Source organism: Temnothorax nylanderi, unplaced genomic scaffold, assembly GCF_030848795.1.
Source record: "Temnothorax nylanderi isolate EJ_2023f unplaced genomic scaffold, tnyl_v1.0 TNYL_tig0597_pilon, whole genome shotgun sequence".
NCBI lineage: Eukaryota > Metazoa > Arthropoda > Insecta > Hymenoptera > Formicidae > Temnothorax > Temnothorax nylanderi.
The window spans coordinates 588-20630 of record NW_027249659.1 but is presented as its reverse complement, the minus strand read 5'-3'; the positions used below and the strand labels follow the sequence as shown (position 1 = coordinate 20630).

At 40.0% G+C, this 20043-nt stretch overlaps 3 protein-coding genes across 3 annotated transcripts in view; 2 read left to right on the top strand and 1 right to left on the bottom strand.

Annotated features, from left to right (window-relative positions):
• Window positions 1–3385, top strand: part of LOC139784209 (uncharacterized) — an 86323-nt gene extending 82938 nt beyond the window's left edge. The window contains exon 2 of the mRNA XM_071723378.1: window positions 697–3385. Within this exon, the coding sequence (XP_071579479.1) occupies window positions 855–2363 (1509 nt within the window). The 5' untranslated portion in view covers window positions 697–854 and the 3' untranslated portion in view covers window positions 2364–3385. The remainder of the gene's footprint in view (window positions 1–696) is intronic.
• On the top strand, window positions 402–821 carry LOC139784212 (uncharacterized). The gene has a single exon (XM_071723380.1). The coding sequence runs from the start codon at window positions 402–404 to the stop codon at window positions 819–821; it is 420 nt and encodes a 139-aa protein (XP_071579481.1).
• Window positions 3386–3487: 102 nt separating the features above from the next.
• On the bottom strand, window positions 3488–5055 carry LOC139784211 (putative nuclease HARBI1). Its single transcript, XM_071723379.1, has 3 exons — window positions 4850–5055; window positions 4295–4581; window positions 3488–4196 (listed from the first exon to the last, which is right to left on the bottom strand). The coding sequence occupies exons 1-3, from the start codon at window positions 5053–5055 to the stop codon at window positions 3643–3645; spliced, it is 1047 nt and encodes a 348-aa protein (XP_071579480.1). The 3' UTR covers window positions 3488–3642.
• Between the last annotated feature and the right edge of the window lie 14988 nt (window positions 5056–20043).

Sequence of the window (20043 nt, the reverse complement as noted above, 5' to 3'; positions counted from 1 at the left end):
TCGCAAAACGCAAGACACACGCACAGTCTACATGTCAATCTAACCTCTCTGTGTATAGAGAGATAAAACAGGCTGCTGTTTGGAAAGAAATAAGAGAAGACCAGAGATCGAAGAAAAAAAGCAGATGGTGGGATAGTGAATGTGTAAGACTAAGGAGAGAAGCACGAGAGAAACTAGTTAAATGGAGGAAGGGAGAAGTAGATAAAAAGAGGTACATTCTAAAGAAAAAAGAATATGAGGAGAAAATAAAAGAGAAGAAAGAGATAGAAAGGGAGAGAGTTATAAAAGAGGCGAGAGAAGCAACTAGCGAGAAGGAAGTATGGAGATTTATAAACAGAGAAAGGAAGGGTAGAAAAGAGGTTTGCGAAGAAATAACGGAGGAGCAATGGAATAAACACTTCATGGAGCTATTGGAAGGAGTAACTGTGAAACCGCGTGAAAAAGACAGGAAGGGAAAGGAAAGAATGGGTAGCAAAGAGGAGCAGGAAGGAATAAGAAGAGAGGAAGTGGAAGAAGTAATTAAAGAAATGAAAGAAAAGAAAGCAGCAGGTACGGATGGATTGCCAAATGAGGTATGGATATATGAAGGAGAGAGATTGAAGGAAAAAATATGGGAGGTATGTGATACAGCGTGGAGGACAGAAGAAATAGCAGAAGACTGGAAAGAAGGTATAATAGTACCAATAGTAAAGAAAGGAGAAGGAAAAGAAGCACAAGATTACAGAGGGGTGACATTAATGAACACAAACTACAAAATATACGCGGCAATTTTGCCGAAAAGATTGGAGAAGGAGGCGGAAGAAAGAAGAATATTACCATAAACACAGGCAGGGTTCAGGAAAGGAAGGGGTACAATGGAGAATATATACGCACTGAATTATGTAATTGGAAAGGCTGTTAGCAAAAAAAGAGGGAAGCTAGTGGCAGCATTTATTGATCTGAAAACAGCATTCGACTCCGTGAACAGAGAAAAAATTTGGGAGGTACTGAAAAGAGAAGGGATTAGTGAACAGCTGAGAACTAGGATAGAAGATCTGTACGAAGAGACAAGAAGCGTGGTAAGAGTGAAAGGAGAAAAGGGATCATGCTTCTGGACGGTCAAAGGAGTCAGACAGGGATGCCCGCCGAGCGCTATGCTCTTTATACTGCTGCTGGCAGACTTAGAGGAAACAATGAGGAAAGGGCAAGATGGAGGCGTGGTAGTAGGGAGAATAAAATTTTGGACGTTAGCATACGCAGACGATGTAGTAGCTATAGCAGAGGACGAAGAGGAGATGAAGAGGATGATGAAAAAACTGGAAAAATATTTCGACAGAAAAAAGCTGAGAGTGAATGTAGGGAAAACAAAGGTAATGAGATTCAGGAAGGGAGGAGGTAACATGAAGAAAATGGAGTGGAAATGGAAAGGAGAAGAAATAGAGGAGGTAAAGGAATTCTGCTATCTAGGCTACACATTCCAAAAGAACGGAAGACAGGAGACGCATATAAACGAAAGAGTAAGGAAAGCTACCATAGCAATGAGACAGGTTTGGGGAATAGGAAAAAGGTTATTTGGAAGAGACTGGATAAGAAGAATTAAGTTATACGATTCGCTGGAAGCAAGCATAGCTTTATATGGAGCAGAAGTGTGGGAATGGAAAGAGAGAGAGAAAATAGAAAGAATGCACGAAAGGTATATAAGGTGGACATTGGGCCTAGACTGGAGCACACCCGGATACATGATAAGGGAGGAAACCAAGAGGGACAGAATGAGAGTAAGTGCTGGTAAAAGGGCGATGAAATACGAGGAAAAACTGGAAAGGGGAGAGGGAAATGAGATTGCAAGAGAATGCTGGAAAGAAATAAAAGGGAATGTCAGGAAGGACAAGGCAAATTGGGAAGAAGAGAGAAGGAGCTTCTATGAAAAAAGAGGATACGCAACTGAGGAGATAGAAAGGAAAAGAGGAAATGGCTGGAACAGTATAGAGGAGATAACAAGAAGAGACAAAGACATTCAGAGTCAAGAGAGAGATGAAAGAGTAAGAGAGTCTAGATATAACAAGTGGTACAGGGAGATAGCAGAAATCAGAAGGCCAGAATACCTAGAGAAAAAAGGGAAAGAGAAGTCCATAATCAGGATAGCGAGATTTAGGCTAGGTAATGAGATGAGAGGTGGAAGATATTGGGAACCAATAGAGAAAAGAAGCTGTAGAATATGTGGTGCAGAACCAGAGACATGGGAGCATGTGTTAGAGCGGTGCACAAGAGGAGAGGAGGAGGAGAAGCCAAAAGGAATTGGCGAGAAGATCATAAGGATACTGAATAGTAAAAGGAGAGGGAGAGAAATGGATGGCAGAGCTGGAGAGAAGAAGAAGGCAGGCTAATACAGCGGCAAGTTAGTCAGAAAGATTAGAGAATAATACTGATGATTTTTGTTGAAGAGGATAAGCGGAAGGTATTGGATGCAAAGAGAAAGGAAGAGAGCGGATTGAGGGTGAAAATGGACGAGGACAAGTCGGTGGAAACGAGGGTAAGAGAAAGAGAGGAGAAAGAAAGGAGAAAGAGAGGAGAGGAGAGGAAAGCGGGAGGCCAAAGAGGACCGCGGAGGAAGAAAGAGCGAAAAGGATGGAGGAGAATCTCCTTATGGATACGGACGAGGACGAAGCAGATAGGAAGAAAAAAGAATAGGAAAAATTTAGGATGGAAAGGAGAGATGAAGGGAGATAAAGAGAGAAGCATTAAGGGAGAGGAAGGGGAGAAGGAGGTAAGATTGTAAGAATGTAAGAATAATCTTTAATACAGTTATTTGCAGAGTGAACGTAGAATAAGAAAGAAGGAAGGCGTCGAACAAGAGGAGGGAGAGAGCCAGAAAGAAAAGGGAAGAGCAGTGACAGAAAGGAGGAAGTCAGAGGGGTGCGGAATTAAAGGAAACTGAAAGAGATGACCAGAAGGGTGCCGGATGGAAGACGAAGGGAAGGGAAATGAGATGTGAGGTCGCTCAATGACCAGGTCGGGGAAAGAAGAAATAAGAAAAATTATATTATAGATATAAAATGTATATGATTAATGATTGAATGTATAATGTATATGATTTTATTTGTATAGCAGAAATTGTAAAGGTTTTTGGGAACGTTTTTACTGAAAAAAACGCCTTTCCAACCCCGGAAGGGGAGTGAAATAAAGATTAATTGAATATATTAAATATCAATAACTATAACTACGAACTACTGACCTGCTACCTGCTATACACTATTACTTTAAAATGCTAAAATGTACCTGCTATGTACTATTATTTTAAACTGCTAAAATGTAAAGTCATTCAATATCTACTAAGTTAAGTAGTCTTTATTGTGATGACTGTTATTTAATATCTAAAAATAAATATTCTGCTAAAATAATAGAATAATACCCATCTTATCATTTTTAATTTTTATTTTAGTATATATATTTTTATATTTATATGCTACATAAATAATATAGATAAAAAACTAAATAAAAGTTGTTTTTGTTTTTTTTGCAATTTTTTCTAAATAATCACATGTTTTTAATTGCAGTGTTTTAAACAGTTCTAAACAGTAGTTTAAAACTGTTTAAAACAAAAATGTTTAAAACAGTGTCCACTGTTTTAAATCAGTTTTAATCAGACAGTTTTAAACAAATTGTTTAAAACATGCCAACCCTGTTACCAGGTGCATTATTCATAAGCGGTACATTTCCCTGTTCTAAAATTTCTTCCCACGGCAACTGTAACGCGGGATCATCTGGTGGTAATGGATCTCCAGCACGCCGGGCAATGTTATGTAATATGGCAGTTGCTACAATGACTGGTAATACTCTTTCGACTTTAGAAAATCGAGTACCCAGTGCCAAAATTGGAAACCGTCTTTTCCATATTCCAAACACGCGTTCAATGGTATTGCGTGTTCTAATAAGCGACTCGTTATAGAGTTCCTGCGCACGAGTTCCTGTATTGCGTAGAGGCGTCATTAAATAGTACCGAACAGGATAACCACCATCACCTAAGAGCAAGGCATCTCCGAATGTTCCAGCCTCAAATAGAGTACGTATCCTGGAATTGTTGAAAATTGTGGTGTCATGCACCGATCCTTGCCAACGAGCTACAAGGTCCGTTATTTGCAAGTTAGCGTTACAAATCGCTTGGACATTAATCGAAAAGTAACCTTTTCGATTTCTGAAGTATTCTGCATCATTTCCACCTGAAAATATTTACAATAATTATTGACACTTCTATAACAGCAAAAAAATTTGTATGATCCCAAATATTAATAATATACACAGTTTAAACATTAATTACCAAATGACTGGATTTTTATATGAGTGCAATCTATGCAGCCCACAACTCTCGGAAATCGTGCAATGTCAAAAAACTTTATTTGCTCGGTTTTTATTTCATCCGCAAGAGTAGGAAATTTAATAAACCTTGGCCGAAGACGAGCAATAGCATTCGTTACGCGATGGACAACTCTGTGTGCACTCGTTTTGCTCACTCCAGAAAAATCACCTGCTGATATTAAGTGGCTACCAGTAGCGTAGAATCTCAACGTCAAAAGGAGCTGGTTTATGGCAGAAATAGCATTGTTCCTGATAAATAAATAGCAGTCATAAATTAGTTACGTACAATATAAAAAATGTTAAACTACTAAACACTTTATCCTTTGGATATATGTAAGCAACATGAATTTGAACTTCTCAACAGTAAAAACTAATTTCTTTGCGTTACTGTGGTTGTACTTATTAGTGTCCATATCTTTATTATTAATAACAATCAATAATTACTATTCTTGAATGACAGTTTCGTCAATAACGAACACTCTCAGTTATGCTGTTTTGTAATGCTGCGTATACTCACCGTTCGGTCGGATGAGAAATTTCGGGTTCGATAGCTTCTAACACTTCAGTAACGCATTCTTTCGATAATCGGAATCGAGCGTGAAAATCAACATCGTCAAACTCGTAAAAATAAGCAGGTTGTCTTCTAACATTATTTGGTCTTCGATTAACCATATCAGCAAAACCTTCATCATCTAATGACGATAATACATGTGCAAAAGCCATATTGTATATAAACTTTGAGATTTCAATGAATCTTGGGAGAATATATTCCGTAAAATGCAATACTCCTTTCCTCAATTCAACACACGAAGCACACCGCACACGACAATACATAACCTCATAATTGCGAAACGTGCGAAACTTTCAAATCAATTCCAGTGGCGCCACGGTCCTCACACTCCTCACGGTCGTAAACCTCGGTTAAATTGGTTGAACGCCCAAAATCGGAGGTTTATCTTTAACCGAAGCAAGTAAACGTTAACGAAGGTTTAAGAGGCAGTTGTGAAACGCCACAAATGCGCTAAACCGAGTTCAGCGAGTTAAACTTCGGTTAACTCTAGTTAACCGTGAATTGTGGAACCGGGCCTTAGACCCTGGTGAGGTAACTGAGGGTTAATACTCATGAATATTGCAGAATGGTCAGTACTGTGCCTATTAGTTTCTTACAGTACTGGCAGTACTATCATGATAGTACTCCGAATATTAATCTGATAAAGTACTGACCACTCCAATACTTTGAAGTACTAATGAGTATTATTGCTTGTAGTACTGCCAGTACTGTAAGCACTGACAGACACAGTACTGACCATTCTGCAGTATTCATGAGTATTAACATACTAATACTCTCAATACTACGAGTACTGATCACTCAGTACTGAGTACTGATTGCTAGTACTACTTTTTCGTAAGGGACCCTATGTTAAATACGCGATGATATTGATACGTACGATATTGTACGTGGACGTTTTCGGATCCGCTTCCATCTTTTCCAGGGTACATTCCAGGTCGGCGTATATGATGAACGGAACACGTTCCTTCCTGTTGTAATTCTTAAAAGTCAACCACTTGTCGTTATCACTCGGTAATTTGATCGCGCAGTCGTTTATCTCCCGACAGTCGACGGTGTGGGCTTCCAATTTCTCGCTCGTGTAGAAATAGTGCAAACATCTGTAAATAATAAAAATTTTTATATATTTTTCACGTAAAAATTATTTTTATTGTTATTAGGATGTATACTCACCGATCGCACAAGTATTTTTTGTTCCTATTCTTGTTCACTTGCGAGCTTACGAGGCGGGATAGGTTCTTGATCCGCGCGAAATGTCCCTCGTTGTCGTCATGCATGTACAGTAGATTTACATGTCTGTCCATCTTTCGGTGGATAAACCGTATTGGGAGAACATTTGGCGTCTTCTGTTCCTCGATGGTATACACTTTGATGGAGATGTCGTTGAGATTTTCAAACTTTTTAATTTGATAGTAGGTAAGCTAGGCGGGTTCTACCCCGGGAGCTCCGAGGGGGGGTGAGGGTGTGACCGAACTCAACAATCTTCAGTGAAGAAACTTACTTTTGATGTACAATATATTTATTGGTCGCCACTGTGTTTTATAACGCTTACACAGAACGTATTTGCCCTCGTTCACCTTGAAGAGAGGCTTCCTTCCTTTCTTCCTTAGATTGGTATTCTTCACGTTACTCGGCTCGTTGTGATTTATCGAACGATGAATTAACAAAGTTCCGCACTCGCACTTATTTCGCGTGAAAGAAACGCACGGAATAGGATAGGAATATCGATAAGTAACTTTTGCACTTTTATAATAGCAAAACAAGAATAATATATTTACTAGGTGCGCAACTAAGTTTCCGGGTTTTTTTGATCAATAAAAAATGGAAAATTTCAAGAGAAATACAAAAAATGGTTTATTCAAAGTATCGTCCCTCGCTAGCTATACATTTTCGCCATCTCTCTGGCAATACATGAATACCGCGACAATAAAACGACGCGTCTTTGGACCAAAACCATTCATCCAACCAATTTTGCACTTCTTCGAAATTGGTCAAGTGTAGCCCAGCCAAGCCATGCGTCATCGACCGGAACAAGTGATAATCGGAAGGCGCCAGGTCTGGCGAATACGGCGGGTGCGGTAGCAGATCCCATTTCAGCGTTTTGATGGTGTCCTGGACGATGGAACTGCGATGGGACGGAGCGTTGTCGTGCTGCAATATCACTCGTTCGTGTCTCGTGTCCCATTCTGGCCGTTTTTCGAGCAATGTATGGTTTAAATTGATCAGTTGTTGTCGGTAGCGATGCCCATTGACAGTTTCGCCCGGTTTCAGCAGCTCATAGTACACGATTCCTTTCTGGTCCCACCAAAGCGCTCCTTGTCCTCAGTGTCGAAATCGCCACTTCTGAAGCGTTTAAACCAATCTTCACAGGTAGTTTTCGATGGTGCATGTTCGCCGTAGGCCTCCTCAAGCAAACGACGTGCTTCAGCTGCATTTTTTTTCAAGTTAAAGCAGAAAAGCAAAGCTTCCCGCAAATGCTGTTTATTTGGCACAAAACTCGACATCTCCGTTGTTAGAAAAAATATTTTTGCGTTGCGATATGTGTTTATATAACGACTGGTTATTGTTAACAGATGTCCAAGCTATAACTTCAGACAACTTCAGACATGTAAGTCGAGTACATGTGTTATTGGTGCCATCTATGTGTGAAACCCGGAAACTTAGTTGCGCACCTAGTAATCCTCGAATATACAATACGGCAAAGTTAACATTATCACCAACGGCTATCGGGCGCTGTCCGGAATGTCGTTCCGTTTTATTTATTACAATCGCACGTTAACGCGAAAGCAAGTCGACTCTACGCTTCAAGCGTCGGAACACCCACTGATTCTCCTCTCTGTTCGAGCCCTCTTATACCCTCGGACTCGAAGACGCGCCCCACTACTGCTCAAGCAACCAATGAGACGCTGGTTTCGCGACACATCTACTTTCTCTCTCTATTGTGTAGCCAGCTTGTCCTTGCAAGTTCAACGGAAATGATTAAGTAAACAAAAGTATCATATTACATGCTTTCAGATTCTACGTTCAAAGATTTTATAAAGTTAATTTATAGACTTGCGACTACACAATATTCGTAATGATAGCTTATCCGTTTTCGAAACATTAAATAAATAACAATATATTGAATCCCGTATGATCCCCCTGTCCGGCACGCATTCGTCATATACATCGCTCAAATGTATACAAGTACATAAGTACGGAGGTCCCTGCTCATTACAGTTTCTTCTAGACCCGATAAATCAATCACGCATGCATTCGATCCACAACTGCGTAACACGCTTGTTAGGACAATTCAGGACTCAATATTAAAGTAAAACAAACGCGAATATCCCGCTTGTTACGTGAAAATAGTATAATTACCGTTTTTACGGTAAATAGGCTAAATAGCCATTGAACGCATAAAATGCCTTCAAAAGAATTCCAACGTGTTGAAAATTATTCAACGTTAACGAATCTATCGTTTAAATACGGTAAATACCGCTATATCAATATTTGAAGTCACTGACCTGGGTCAATGAGAACTTGAAATACGCATAAATATGCAAATCTGACCTTAGACACTTATTTCTCATCGTATTACGATAAGTCTCATGCATTATTACACGCATATATGTTGCCGCTTAAGAAATTCATCATTTCGGTGAAAATCTTAAGTAATGGATAAAATATCCTAAATAAGGATTCGTTGGACTTATTTTGTCGCCATTTACTCGAATTAATCGATAAAACATCATAATTACCGTAATTATGGATTTTGACCAAAATTATTACACTTTTAATCTAATGGTTAAAATTTGAAATAAATTATATATTCGGGTTTCTGAGAACCCACAGAACTTAGATAAGTCGCAATATTCCGTGAATATTGGACATTTAAAGATTTTACGAAAATATGTCAAAATCGATAATATAACGAAATCTCGCGCTTTCGCTCTTGAATACGCTTTCGCTGGTTTCATCCTAACGGAACATACGCTTTAAAACCGTAACGCATGGTTAATACAGATTTTCTCTGAAAACTATGAAATTTTGAAATAATGTGAAATTTATATAACTAACCTTGGAAACTCTTTACTCGAGCTCCTACCAATTTATTCTAATCATAATAATCCATAAAATACGCTTAGAAGCGATATCGGTCATCAGCTGATGCTAATTATCGAAATCTGTATTAACGGTTAATTTTTCAATTAAACCATAGAAATCCCTTCTGGGTAACATAAGAAACATTTTAAAAGTATTCGCGACTCAATCGCACCGTCAGAACAAAAGTGCACCTGTTGCTGTGACATTCTGAAGTAACGGGTAAATCCCGGTTTTTTCCACGTAGACTCTTTATTCTAGTCATAAGAAATTAATTTAAACCATAAACAACGGCATCGCACCGTAGATAAAGATTTTTATCAAAATTATTGAAAACTTAAAATCATGGATAAAATCCGTTTTTTATCACACGGCTCGTTTACTCGAGACCAAAGAAAGTAATTTATTAGGGGAGACCGGGGCTAGACCGTTAGTTTTTTTTCGGTGCCGATTTTTAACAACAAAATAAATAATTGTAGTTAAATATAGTATACCACTGTAAAGAGTGAACCTTTAGCTACAAAATTTATACAGGAAATTTTTATCTATGTCGCTTTGTTTAACCGGTATAGAGCAAAAACGACAACGGTGCAAAAATTGAAATCTCAAAAATGCCGGGGTTGAACCGCCACCCCCCCCCCCCCCCCGGGGTTAATCCGTTACACTGCATTTTCAATACATATACGTACATCTAATCCTGAAAAATGATAGGATACATTTTAATAATTGTTTTTTAAGAAAAAAATAAAAATTTATTTCAAATTTTTATGCGAAACATTAAAAAATAATTGTTTTACCTATTCCATAAAACAATTTAGGCACGTGAATACAGAGGTTAACCAAATCGTAAACTCCCCAACGGCACGTCACATTGTCAACGCGGGCAACCACGGGGAACACGCGTGACGGCGTTCCGGTGCCATAGGATCAGCGCGGACCCTCGAGCAACCTAACCAAGCCGCGTTTCTCGCGGGTGAGCGATAAATAGCGACAGGGGGGTTAGAAAAACTCGCGGTGGAGCGCGACCATTTTACCGACTCGACGGCGTCCTCGCGCCGATTCCTCGACGCGCCGACGACGACGACGGCCACGACCACCACCACGACGACGACGACGACGACGATGACCACCACGACGACGACGACGACGACGACGACGACGACGACGATGACCACCACCGACACCACCACCACTACAACGGCGGCGACAATGACGCCGAGACGATGCGGCGAACGCTGGACGATGCGGTCGCACGCGCGACTGTCACTGACACAACGACCAACGCGGAAATCGCGGGATCTCAGAGCCGTGCCGTGTCTCGCCGTACCTCGCCGACGTGCCGTGAGCGCGAGCGATCTCGAAAACAACGGTCCGCCACCTTTTCGGTCGGCCAAAACACCCGTTTTGCGACGATACGTGCGTACCATTTCCCTCCTACACAAACTGACGCACGTGCAAGGGAAGACAGAATCACGCTCGAGGGAAACCTAACCTGAAATCGCCGTGAGCTGAAGTCGTGCGCCCGGCGCGTCACGGTGACGAGACTAGCGGACCAGCCCCGGGTGCTTACTAGCGGATAAGCCCCAAACATAAGTTTCAGGTTTGATCGCCCACGAAATATTAGACATTAACGATAATGAAAAAACTACACTAGATTCGTGTTCAGCATGCATTACTCTTTATAATCACGTACCTCGAAATTTGGAGAGCAAATATTATTGCAGATATTACAATATTTCCACGCGCAGAAAATTTCACTTTCACCTTCCGAAAACACGTTTGCCCTCGTAAAAATTATAACACGGCAGGTAACCTGCTGAAACTCCGTTGGTCACATGGGTACCATAAGCAGCGTTTACAATGTTAATAGCGAGTTCGCACAATATACAGGTTCCGAGATATTTAATTTGGCGGATTTACCCCGTTAGCGGTCTAGCCCCGGTCTCCCCTACTTAAAAACTAAATTCGCACCATAGTACTAGGTGCGCAACTAAGTTTCCGGGTTTCACACATAGATGGCACCAATAACACATGTACTCGACTTACATGTCTGAAGTTGTCTGAAGTTATAGCTTGGACATCTGTTAACAATAACCAGTCGTTATATAAACACATATCGCAACGCAAAAATATTTTTTCTAACAACGGAGATGTCGAGTTTTGTGCCAAATAAACAGCATTTGCGGGAAGCTTTGCTTTTCTGCTTTAACTTGAAAAAAAATGCAGCTGAAGCACGTCGTTTGCTTGAGGAGGCCTACGGCGAACATGCACCATCGAAAACTACCTGTGAAGATTGGTTTAAACGCTTCAGAAGTGGCGATTTCGACACTGAGGACAAGGAGCGCTTTGGTGGGACCAGAAAGGAATCGTGTACTATGAGCTGCTGAAACCGGGCGAAACTGTCAATGGGCATCGCTACCGACAACAACTGATCAATTTAAACCATACATTGCTCGAAAAACGGCCAGAATGGGACACGAGACACGAACGAGTGATATTGCAGCACGACAACGCTCCGTGCCATCGCAGTTCCATCGTCCAGGACACCATCAAAACGCTGAAATGGGATCTGCTACCGCACCCGCCGTATTCGCCAGACCTGGCGCCTTCCGATTATCACTTGTTCCGGTCGATGGCGCATGGCTTGGCTGGGCTACACTTGACCAATTTCGAAGAAGTGCAAAATTGGTTGGATGAATGGTTTCGGTCCAAAGACGCGTCGTTTTATTGTCGCGGTATTCATGTACTGCCAGAGAGATGGCGAAAATGTATAGCTAGCGAGGGACGATACTTTGAATAAACCATTTTTTGTATTTCTCTTGAAATTTTCCATTTTTTATTGATCAAAAAAACCCGGAAACTTAGTTGCGCACCTAGAAGAAAATCACCTTTTTGGGTGAAAACTCAAAGTAACAGTAATTTCGTAAAATAAACCGCAGAAACGTGTTTCTAGTAACACGACAAATCCTTCTATATCTTAATAACACCATAAATAGGCGTATTCTGGAACTTCATCCAAAAATGTAAAAACTCGATATATCCGGATTTGTTTTAACTCTTTTAAGAGTATTCTATGATTAAATATCGCAATTAAACGAAATTAAAAGAATTTATTATTTTCTGAGCAAACGTGCTCTTAACGCTTTTATATTTAATACATAAGGAAAAATAAAGGAATAATAGTCAGTTTTATTTGTACATCACTCATAACGCTTTTCACCGCGCTTTTAACCGCTATTACTCTAATCAGTCTTTTCTTTTCAGTACCGGACCAACCTTTACACCTTCGGGGATTCCGACTGGGCTTCATCCTCTGGACGGATCCTCTGGCTGCTTTCAATTAGTTGTTCCACTGGCACCTCCTCGTCGCTACCATCCAACGGAATGGTTATGTCCGCCTCCAGACTGGTGTCCATTTCTGGGCTATCTGCAAGGGGAGTTAAAGGACGGGATTTTGGGATATTTTGTTTCGTCTGAGCCTTCGTTTTGACTGGCTCTCTAGCTGGTGTGGCCTCTCTCTCGGTCGACGCCTCAGAGATGGTCCTTCCCTTTGCGCTGATCTCAAAGGATGACGATGACATCGTATGAGCTTGCGACGACAGTTTCTAGGGGCGGGGGGGGGTATACCGCGGGGGGTACCGCGTTTTCGGGCGTCGCGGGGGGGGTCCGCGGGTGAGGGGACCCGCGTTCGCGTTTTCCGGCGCCGCGGGCTGGGAGGGGGAGGGGGGTACCGCGTTTTCGGGCGCCACGGGGGAGGGGTCCGCGTGCAACGGCCGCGTCGGTCCGCATGACGTCACGCGGCACGCTCCCGCTCGCGTTATCTCCCCCTCGTGGATGTTCTCTCGCGCCCCCGTCCCCCGTTCGCGCGCGGTCTCTCGCGCCCCCGTCCCCCGTTCGCGCGCGGTCTCTCGCGCCCCCGTCCCCCCCGTTCGCGCGCGTCTTCTCGTTAGCGTACAGCGTACATGGAATAGGAGGAACGATAAATGAAAAGGAAAAATAATTTAAATTTTTTAACCATATTATATGCATTTATTTATCATGTAGCGCATTATACACAATAGTATCTAAAGCGTAGGCTAATAATTCGCAATCAATAATCGAGTTTTCATCATAAACTTCACGCAAGATTCTAACTGCATTACATTTATCGGTGATACATTTTCGCCGTAAAATAGTTACAAATTGTTTAAATTTTTCACTTACGCCATGAACATTTTGGCATAGTTGAAAATACACATTCTCGACGCAATGTTCTAGTTCGAACAGGAAGAGTACGGTTGACGGTTTCATGTACAAGCTGGTGTCGCACGATGTCAATTTTACAATATCTACGTCACGTATTTTAACGAGTTCCAGATCTCAAAACGCTAGCGATGATGGCGCCGGTGACTGCACGAGTCGCTGAATATCTGCACGTTTTTCGATGAACGTTATCCACGTTGCATGAGGCAGAATTATCCGATTGCCTCGGTTATCACCAATAAGTATATCCACAAAGGACATAGGTCCCGCGTTGATTCCAACATCCAAAAACTTATACGCTGTCGATGTCAAGGCAAATCTCTTTCCCAAAATACGATGCGTATAACGAGGTTTATCAAAACTGAAAAAATACAATTATGTTTATAAAAGTTTTTTTGCACAAGTATATACGAAAATTAGCGGTACTTACTCATTGTGCTGTTTCTCGCACGTTTCATCCTGAATCGGAACGTAGTTCCGTGCAAACATCTGTAAATAATGAAATTTTTTATATATCTTTCACGTAAGAATTATTTTTATTATTTATTAAGATGTATACTCACCGATCGCAAAAGTATTTCCGACCATTGTGCCTGCTCAATTGCAAGCTCACGAGGCGGGATAGGTTTTTGATCCACACAAAATGTCCTACATTGTCGTCATGCACGTACAGCAGATTTACATGTTTGTCCATCTTTCGGTCGGTGAGCCGTATTGGCAGGTGTTGAGAATCGAATATTCGTGTTGAGAATTAAATATTCCAAAGTGAAAGCGAGTATCTCTCAAGAACGCTCGAAAGATGCTCCAAACCGCGAATGTTTACGTTCCCCCTTTTTTTTGGTATTTTCTCGAGCAAACGGCTCGCAGGTGTACATCGCGTGATCGCACGTACCGCGCCCAATAGTCTATTCGCTAGACGATTTGGAGCCAATCAGCGGATCTCACGTCACGAAATTCCTCGCGGCCTAACGCGAAGCTCCGGCCGCGATCCCTTGCCTGCTCCTGCCGGGACAGTCAGTGAGCCAACAAAATCCGTACGCGACACTGCTGGTCGATATCGAGAAACCGGAGTCAAATCGTAGCGAGTACTGCGTTGTGAACTAGCGAGTGCGACATTGTAACGCGAAGCGTATGACATTGTAATCATCTTTAAATAAATTGACTCGTGTTACGTTAACCAAGGAAGCTGATTCTTATTTTGTGCTTTCCTCGGCGCAGCGCGCGAAAACCGGAGCGGTCCACTAACAGCAGGATTGCAAGTTCCTTTTTTTTCTCGATGCTGCACACGTTGATGGAGATGTCGTTGTAATTTTCAAAATTTTTAATTTGATTCAACGTCATTGGAAACTCAATGTCTGTAAGATTTAGCACCGACGTGTAATGAGGATACGACGATTCCCGTTCTGCATGTCTCTCGGCTGGATGCAGAGCAGCCACCACTGACCATGCGAAACATGCATTGTCCATTGATCGCACGTTTATCACCGCTTTCTTCATTTTAATTTCTCGCGATATTTCCACAAAACACTCCGCGTGCAATCTATATATATAAAATCAATTAGAATCAAAAGCCATGCGATCCAAGCCTAGGTCTTTGACGGCTGTTTGAGATCACGAGTGCATCGTAGCGTGCATCGGTCTCGTCAAATGAAAGGGCACAATGCGCGTGCCTTCTCTGTATTGTAAGTTCATCGTTTCAATAAAAATCCTAATCCGAATATGTAAGTTCTGAATACTTTGCATTATAACGTGGGCTTCTCTAAAGGCATTTCGCAATCGATACCTTTCAAGACGTTTCCAAAACGCTGTTTTCATGTCCTTGCGCGATGGAAAAACCCACGCTATAAACCCCAGTGAGAAATGATTGATCGACTAGACGTCGAATCGACGTCGATGAAAGACATCGATCGAGCACATCGATTCGATGTGATTTTGTCCCTGAAATCGATGTGTTTTCGATATCGATGGAATTTCGATGAAATTTCGATCTGCATATATTTTGAACCCATAGCAAATATCAGGTTACGCGTGTATTCAGACATCATTGTGACATTTAGACTCATTACATAGTTTACTTTGTCATCTTCGAAAAGAGGTCGAATCGACGTCGAATCGAATGTGGTGCACCCTCTTCCCTCATTTTCCTTTTTCCTTCCCTCCTGATAACATCAATAAACAGAACAACCGGCCATGTATGTGAATAAAATATGATAAAATACCTTTGGAATTCAGTCGAATTATAATCTTCGTGGCATCATTGCCTGCTTGAATCAAGAGGATTGTGTACAGAAAATCAATTTTGAGATTAACATCAATTTTAATGATCACATAAAGAACATTTTTAACGACTACAATTGAAAATATGCATACATTTATACATTTGACTATAATGAGATCAATGAAACTAACTGAAATGACCACAGAGAAAACATGTTAAAAATAAAAAATGTATACAAGAGCTCTTAAAAATTAGTAGAGTAAACAAAAATGATAAAAATTGACAAACCAGTTTTGGTTTATACAAGAAAACCTATAGGAAAAAAGGAATCAAATTTCTGTACGAAGCATGCATATCTATTTGAATATTTTATAAGGAATGCCATAATGAACAGAAAAAAAAAATATTTTTTACTTTTAATGAACCGTGATAAACATAGGCAAACACTAAATTTAAAACAAATATAAGTACTAATTTACAATCTTGTTTTAAAAAAATATTTTAGCTCTAATCCATAAGCTGTGACCACAGTCAAATGTAAGGAGAATCGACTGTGATTGATTACAATTTACAGCTTAGAGTTAAAATATTTTCTTAAAGCAAGATTGTAGACTAGCATTAAGGCTTCAGAAATTTAAATGATTGCATCTAATGTCAGAATAAATCTACTGTGGTAATGAGATGACAGACAGTTTGACTCATAGGAATAACATGCTAAGTACCTCACAGCATAAATTTCTAAAGTATTTCAAAATAACTATACTGTATCTGAACAAATAAAACTTTTGTTACAATAAATCTTCTCAAACAAATAAAATAACTGAACATATTACAATAAAACTTCATTAAATCTTCTCAAAAATTTAATACAACCTCTGACTATGTTGCAATAACTAAATAAAAGGAATAAAATAATATATATAGGTTTTAGTACGAAAAGAGATATATTCCAGTAAACACAATGTTACATGTAATGTAAATGATAGTTGTACATTCCTACTCAACAATGTAACTATTATATAACATAAGTGTTACATTACATTGTTACATGTTAAGTTATATTGTTGAATAGGAAATTTTAACTAATATGTACTTTACATGTAACGTTGTGTTTACTAGAATGTCATCCTACGCATATTTTAGACAGCAACATTATTAAATTATAGTAGCTGCATATTTGGTTGAAGAAGTACTCTCTTCACTATTACTGCTATAGTTCTGCCTCAATCCTCTTTCTCTCCTGGTACTTTTCTTCTGACTAGGACATGGCTGCTGACTAGAAGTGCTACCTTCTTGATCTCTCCATTTGGCATCTTTGAGCCAAACTTGTACTCCTTTTTACACGCTGAGAAGTCTGTATCATCTATTTTTAAACTGACAGCACCTGAATAAGGCAAAAGCACAGATTGTATAAAGCTGTACACTAATTTATGTTTGTTCAAACTACAAAACAAATGCAAAGGAAAATTATTACTCTTTTTAAACATTATATTGTTTTATGTAAAAGTAAATCTATGCCCATAGTTAAAATGAAAAACTCCTATACCCAGTTAAATATTAGTCAGAAAATGAACTCCAACTTTTACTTCCATGAAAAGTAAAAGCAAATAGGTAAAATTGGACAATTAAAACAATTCAACACTTTACATTTCTTTATTGACAGAAAACCTACATTTTCATATCAGGGCTTATTAAACAAATAAAAAAACACTACTTCTGGATAAACTAAATACTAGAACATAGAATTTACAGTACATTATAGTTCAGAAACTTTTAAATCAAATGCATTTATTGAACTAAGTCCTCAATTAGGTACAAAATGAAACATTGAGCAATGATGCATTGGAATCAACCCAGGTAGCAAGACTCGTCATTTTGACGTCAATTGACGTCAAAAGTCTGTCATTTTGACGTCTTTTGACGTCATTTGACGTCAAAATGACGAGTGCTTGCTACCTGGGAATACTTGCTTTAACATGAATTTTAACATGTACTGAAAAGATCAATCTATTGAGAGATGTGAAACACATGTTTCACTAGAAGTAAATAACATTCTCACCTTTGAGGGCAGTCCACAATAACAGGTTGTCGCAATTCAAGAAACGCCTCTCGATTTTGAACAGCTGTAGCAGCCCTGCGTCTAAAAGTTTTTCTGCACTGATAAACACAAACAGTTTATAGTACATAATCAGAACACCTCACGAAAATAATTTAAAATGAAATCCACGGGCTAATATATTACAAAAGCTCCTGTTAAATAATAAGTACATGTATCAAATTAATCTATCAGCTTCAAAGGAGGCTAGGCTGACAGGTTTCGTCCGTAAATCGCTAATGAAATTGATAATAAAATAAACAATACAAGTTGAAAAGTCCACAAAAAGATTACTAGTGAACAAGAGACATTCCTACTCAAAAGCCGGCCACCAACACAATCCCTAACCTCAACATTATGCCATGAACAGTAATAAACTACCTACATGAATATTTTAAATAATATTCATGTAGGTAGTGAAATAATTTAGCACGAGATATGCTTGAATTTGACCTTGTAACAAAAAATACTTGAACGATCGCGAAGTAGCATCAGGTATTTTACCTCTGAGGCTGAACTTCCACAGACATATACTTCTGTATTGCTTTCAAGACAAAATGTAAATATTTCTAAATGCAAGATCATGATCGAGAATAACTTACTGGTAATAGTTGAGCCATGGCAGTAAAACATTAAAAGTAGCATCCAAACATAACCAAACACAGGCCTCAAGAAGCAACAGGTCAATCAACGCCGGTGGAATGATTCCAATATGATTACCGTAAAGTCTGTAAATCAAATTCATGATACAAACACGAATATTTAAAAGAAAATATAAGTAAGAATAAGGATAAATTAAAGTCTTGAATTGATATAACTGTAAAATCTTGTACCGCGTGCTCACGCTCCCGCGGATGATCTACGGCGCTCGCGATCGGGCGAGTCGAGAGATCAATTACACTGTAAATGTCTAAATTGTCTGATTTATTATTGCAAGCACAAATCACGAGATCGAGTCCCGAACAGCACCAGGAATATTACGAATAAATTATGAGATTAAGATGGCGAACACGTGCGAACCACGAAGGTACCGAGATAGCGAATCTGAGTACAGCGATCCGGGGCCCGGCGGCGTAGCGAATATGTATGTACATATATATAAGTAGGGCGGGAGTTACTTACCAAATTCAAACGACTGTCGGCTGATCCAAAAAGAGTTTACATCTTCAGTCGAAAAACGTAATAGTAACATGTTTCGTACATGTTTATTTCAACTCACTGATTAATTTAATCACAATTTGCGAGCATTTCGAATTCTCACATTTAATGATATTGCATCGATGTCGAATCGATGTCGAATCGACATGTTAGTATTTGTATGTATTTTTAAAGTGAAAACGCAAAGTAAATGAGAAATTCCGAGACATATTATTGAAATTAGGTATTTCCTCATGTCTAAACAATTGATCGAAAACACATCGAAATTTAGTTGAAATCGATCGTCGATGACCACTCGATCCCTTCGAGCTCGAATCGACGTCGATTCGAACAACCATTTCTCACTGGGAACAGTCACCGGTGTGACAAACAACAACATTGCTAACGGCCGGTTAGCAATGTTTCGTCTCGCGTCGAGGCGATGCGGTGACGTAGGCAGCCGATTGCCAATCAGGTGCGACTCAATGCGTGTCATAGCCCTTTGCCGCCAATCACAAGGGAAAATCGGAGGTCACCGACAACGCTTCGAAACAATTGGTTATTGCGAGAAGAAGCTCCCGTATAAAAGAGCTTGCTTCGTCGCGCACCGGGCTCTTGGTCGAAAGTCCATCGCACAGAATCTCCGCTCGCTAAACCGCTTAAATACGCTAGCTAACACCGCTGTATACACCGCTTTGAGTTCGCTCTTCGCTATCGCGCTTCGCGAACACGCTTTCACCACCGCTGCATGCCGTACTAACATCTGTGCGCGCGTTTACGGCTTCTTGCTTTGCTAAAAGTAAAGGAACACTGTATCCATTGTACATATTGAGACTTTATTGTAATATACTTATTTTATTGGACTTATACGTATTTGACTTGTGTGAACCGCTTTCCTCGTGGTCGTCTTCCTCGCGCCATCAATCGCGCACCCGCACACTCTCGCACAACGGCCTTATATTAATTTCTGTATACATATATATCTATATATATACATATAATTTTTCCAACAAACTGCGCGCCGATTATTTGTCGGACTTAAAACACAGTTATTGTTAGAATTAAAACCCTTCCCTCCCCGGAATTAAATCGACTCGATTTAATTATCTAAAAACTGTAAAGAATTTTATTGCGAAAAAATATTACCTCAGCCAGGGTTCGAACCTGGAACCTCCCTCATTCCGTGTAGGGCGTCGTACCAATTCGACCACCGAGGCATGTGGTAATATTTATCGCAATAACCGGTTAATAATAGTTTGAAACGTCTTTCTCAGGCGACGTGAATAAATAATAATAAGAGAAATAGGATCGTAACGATATACAATCAATTAGAATCAAAAGCCATGCGATCCAAGCCTAGGTCTTTGA

Bases quoted from the DNA above. Each gene is read 5' to 3' on its own strand.
- LOC139784212 (XM_071723380.1), top strand. From the start codon at position 402: ATGGAGCTATTGGAAGGAGTAACTGTGAAACCGCGTGAAAAAGACAGG.
- LOC139784211 (XM_071723379.1), bottom strand. From the start codon at position 5,055: ATGGCTTTTGCACATGTATTATCGTCATTAGATGATGAAGGTTTTGCT. The intron at 4,582-4,849 runs GTGAGTATACGC...TTTATTTATCAG, and splicing joins ATTTCTCATCCGACCGAACG to GAACAATGCTATTTCTGCCA. The intron at 4,197-4,294 runs GTAATTAATGTT...AAATATTTTCAG, and splicing joins TATAAAAATCCAGTCATTTG to GTGGAAATGATGCAGAATAC.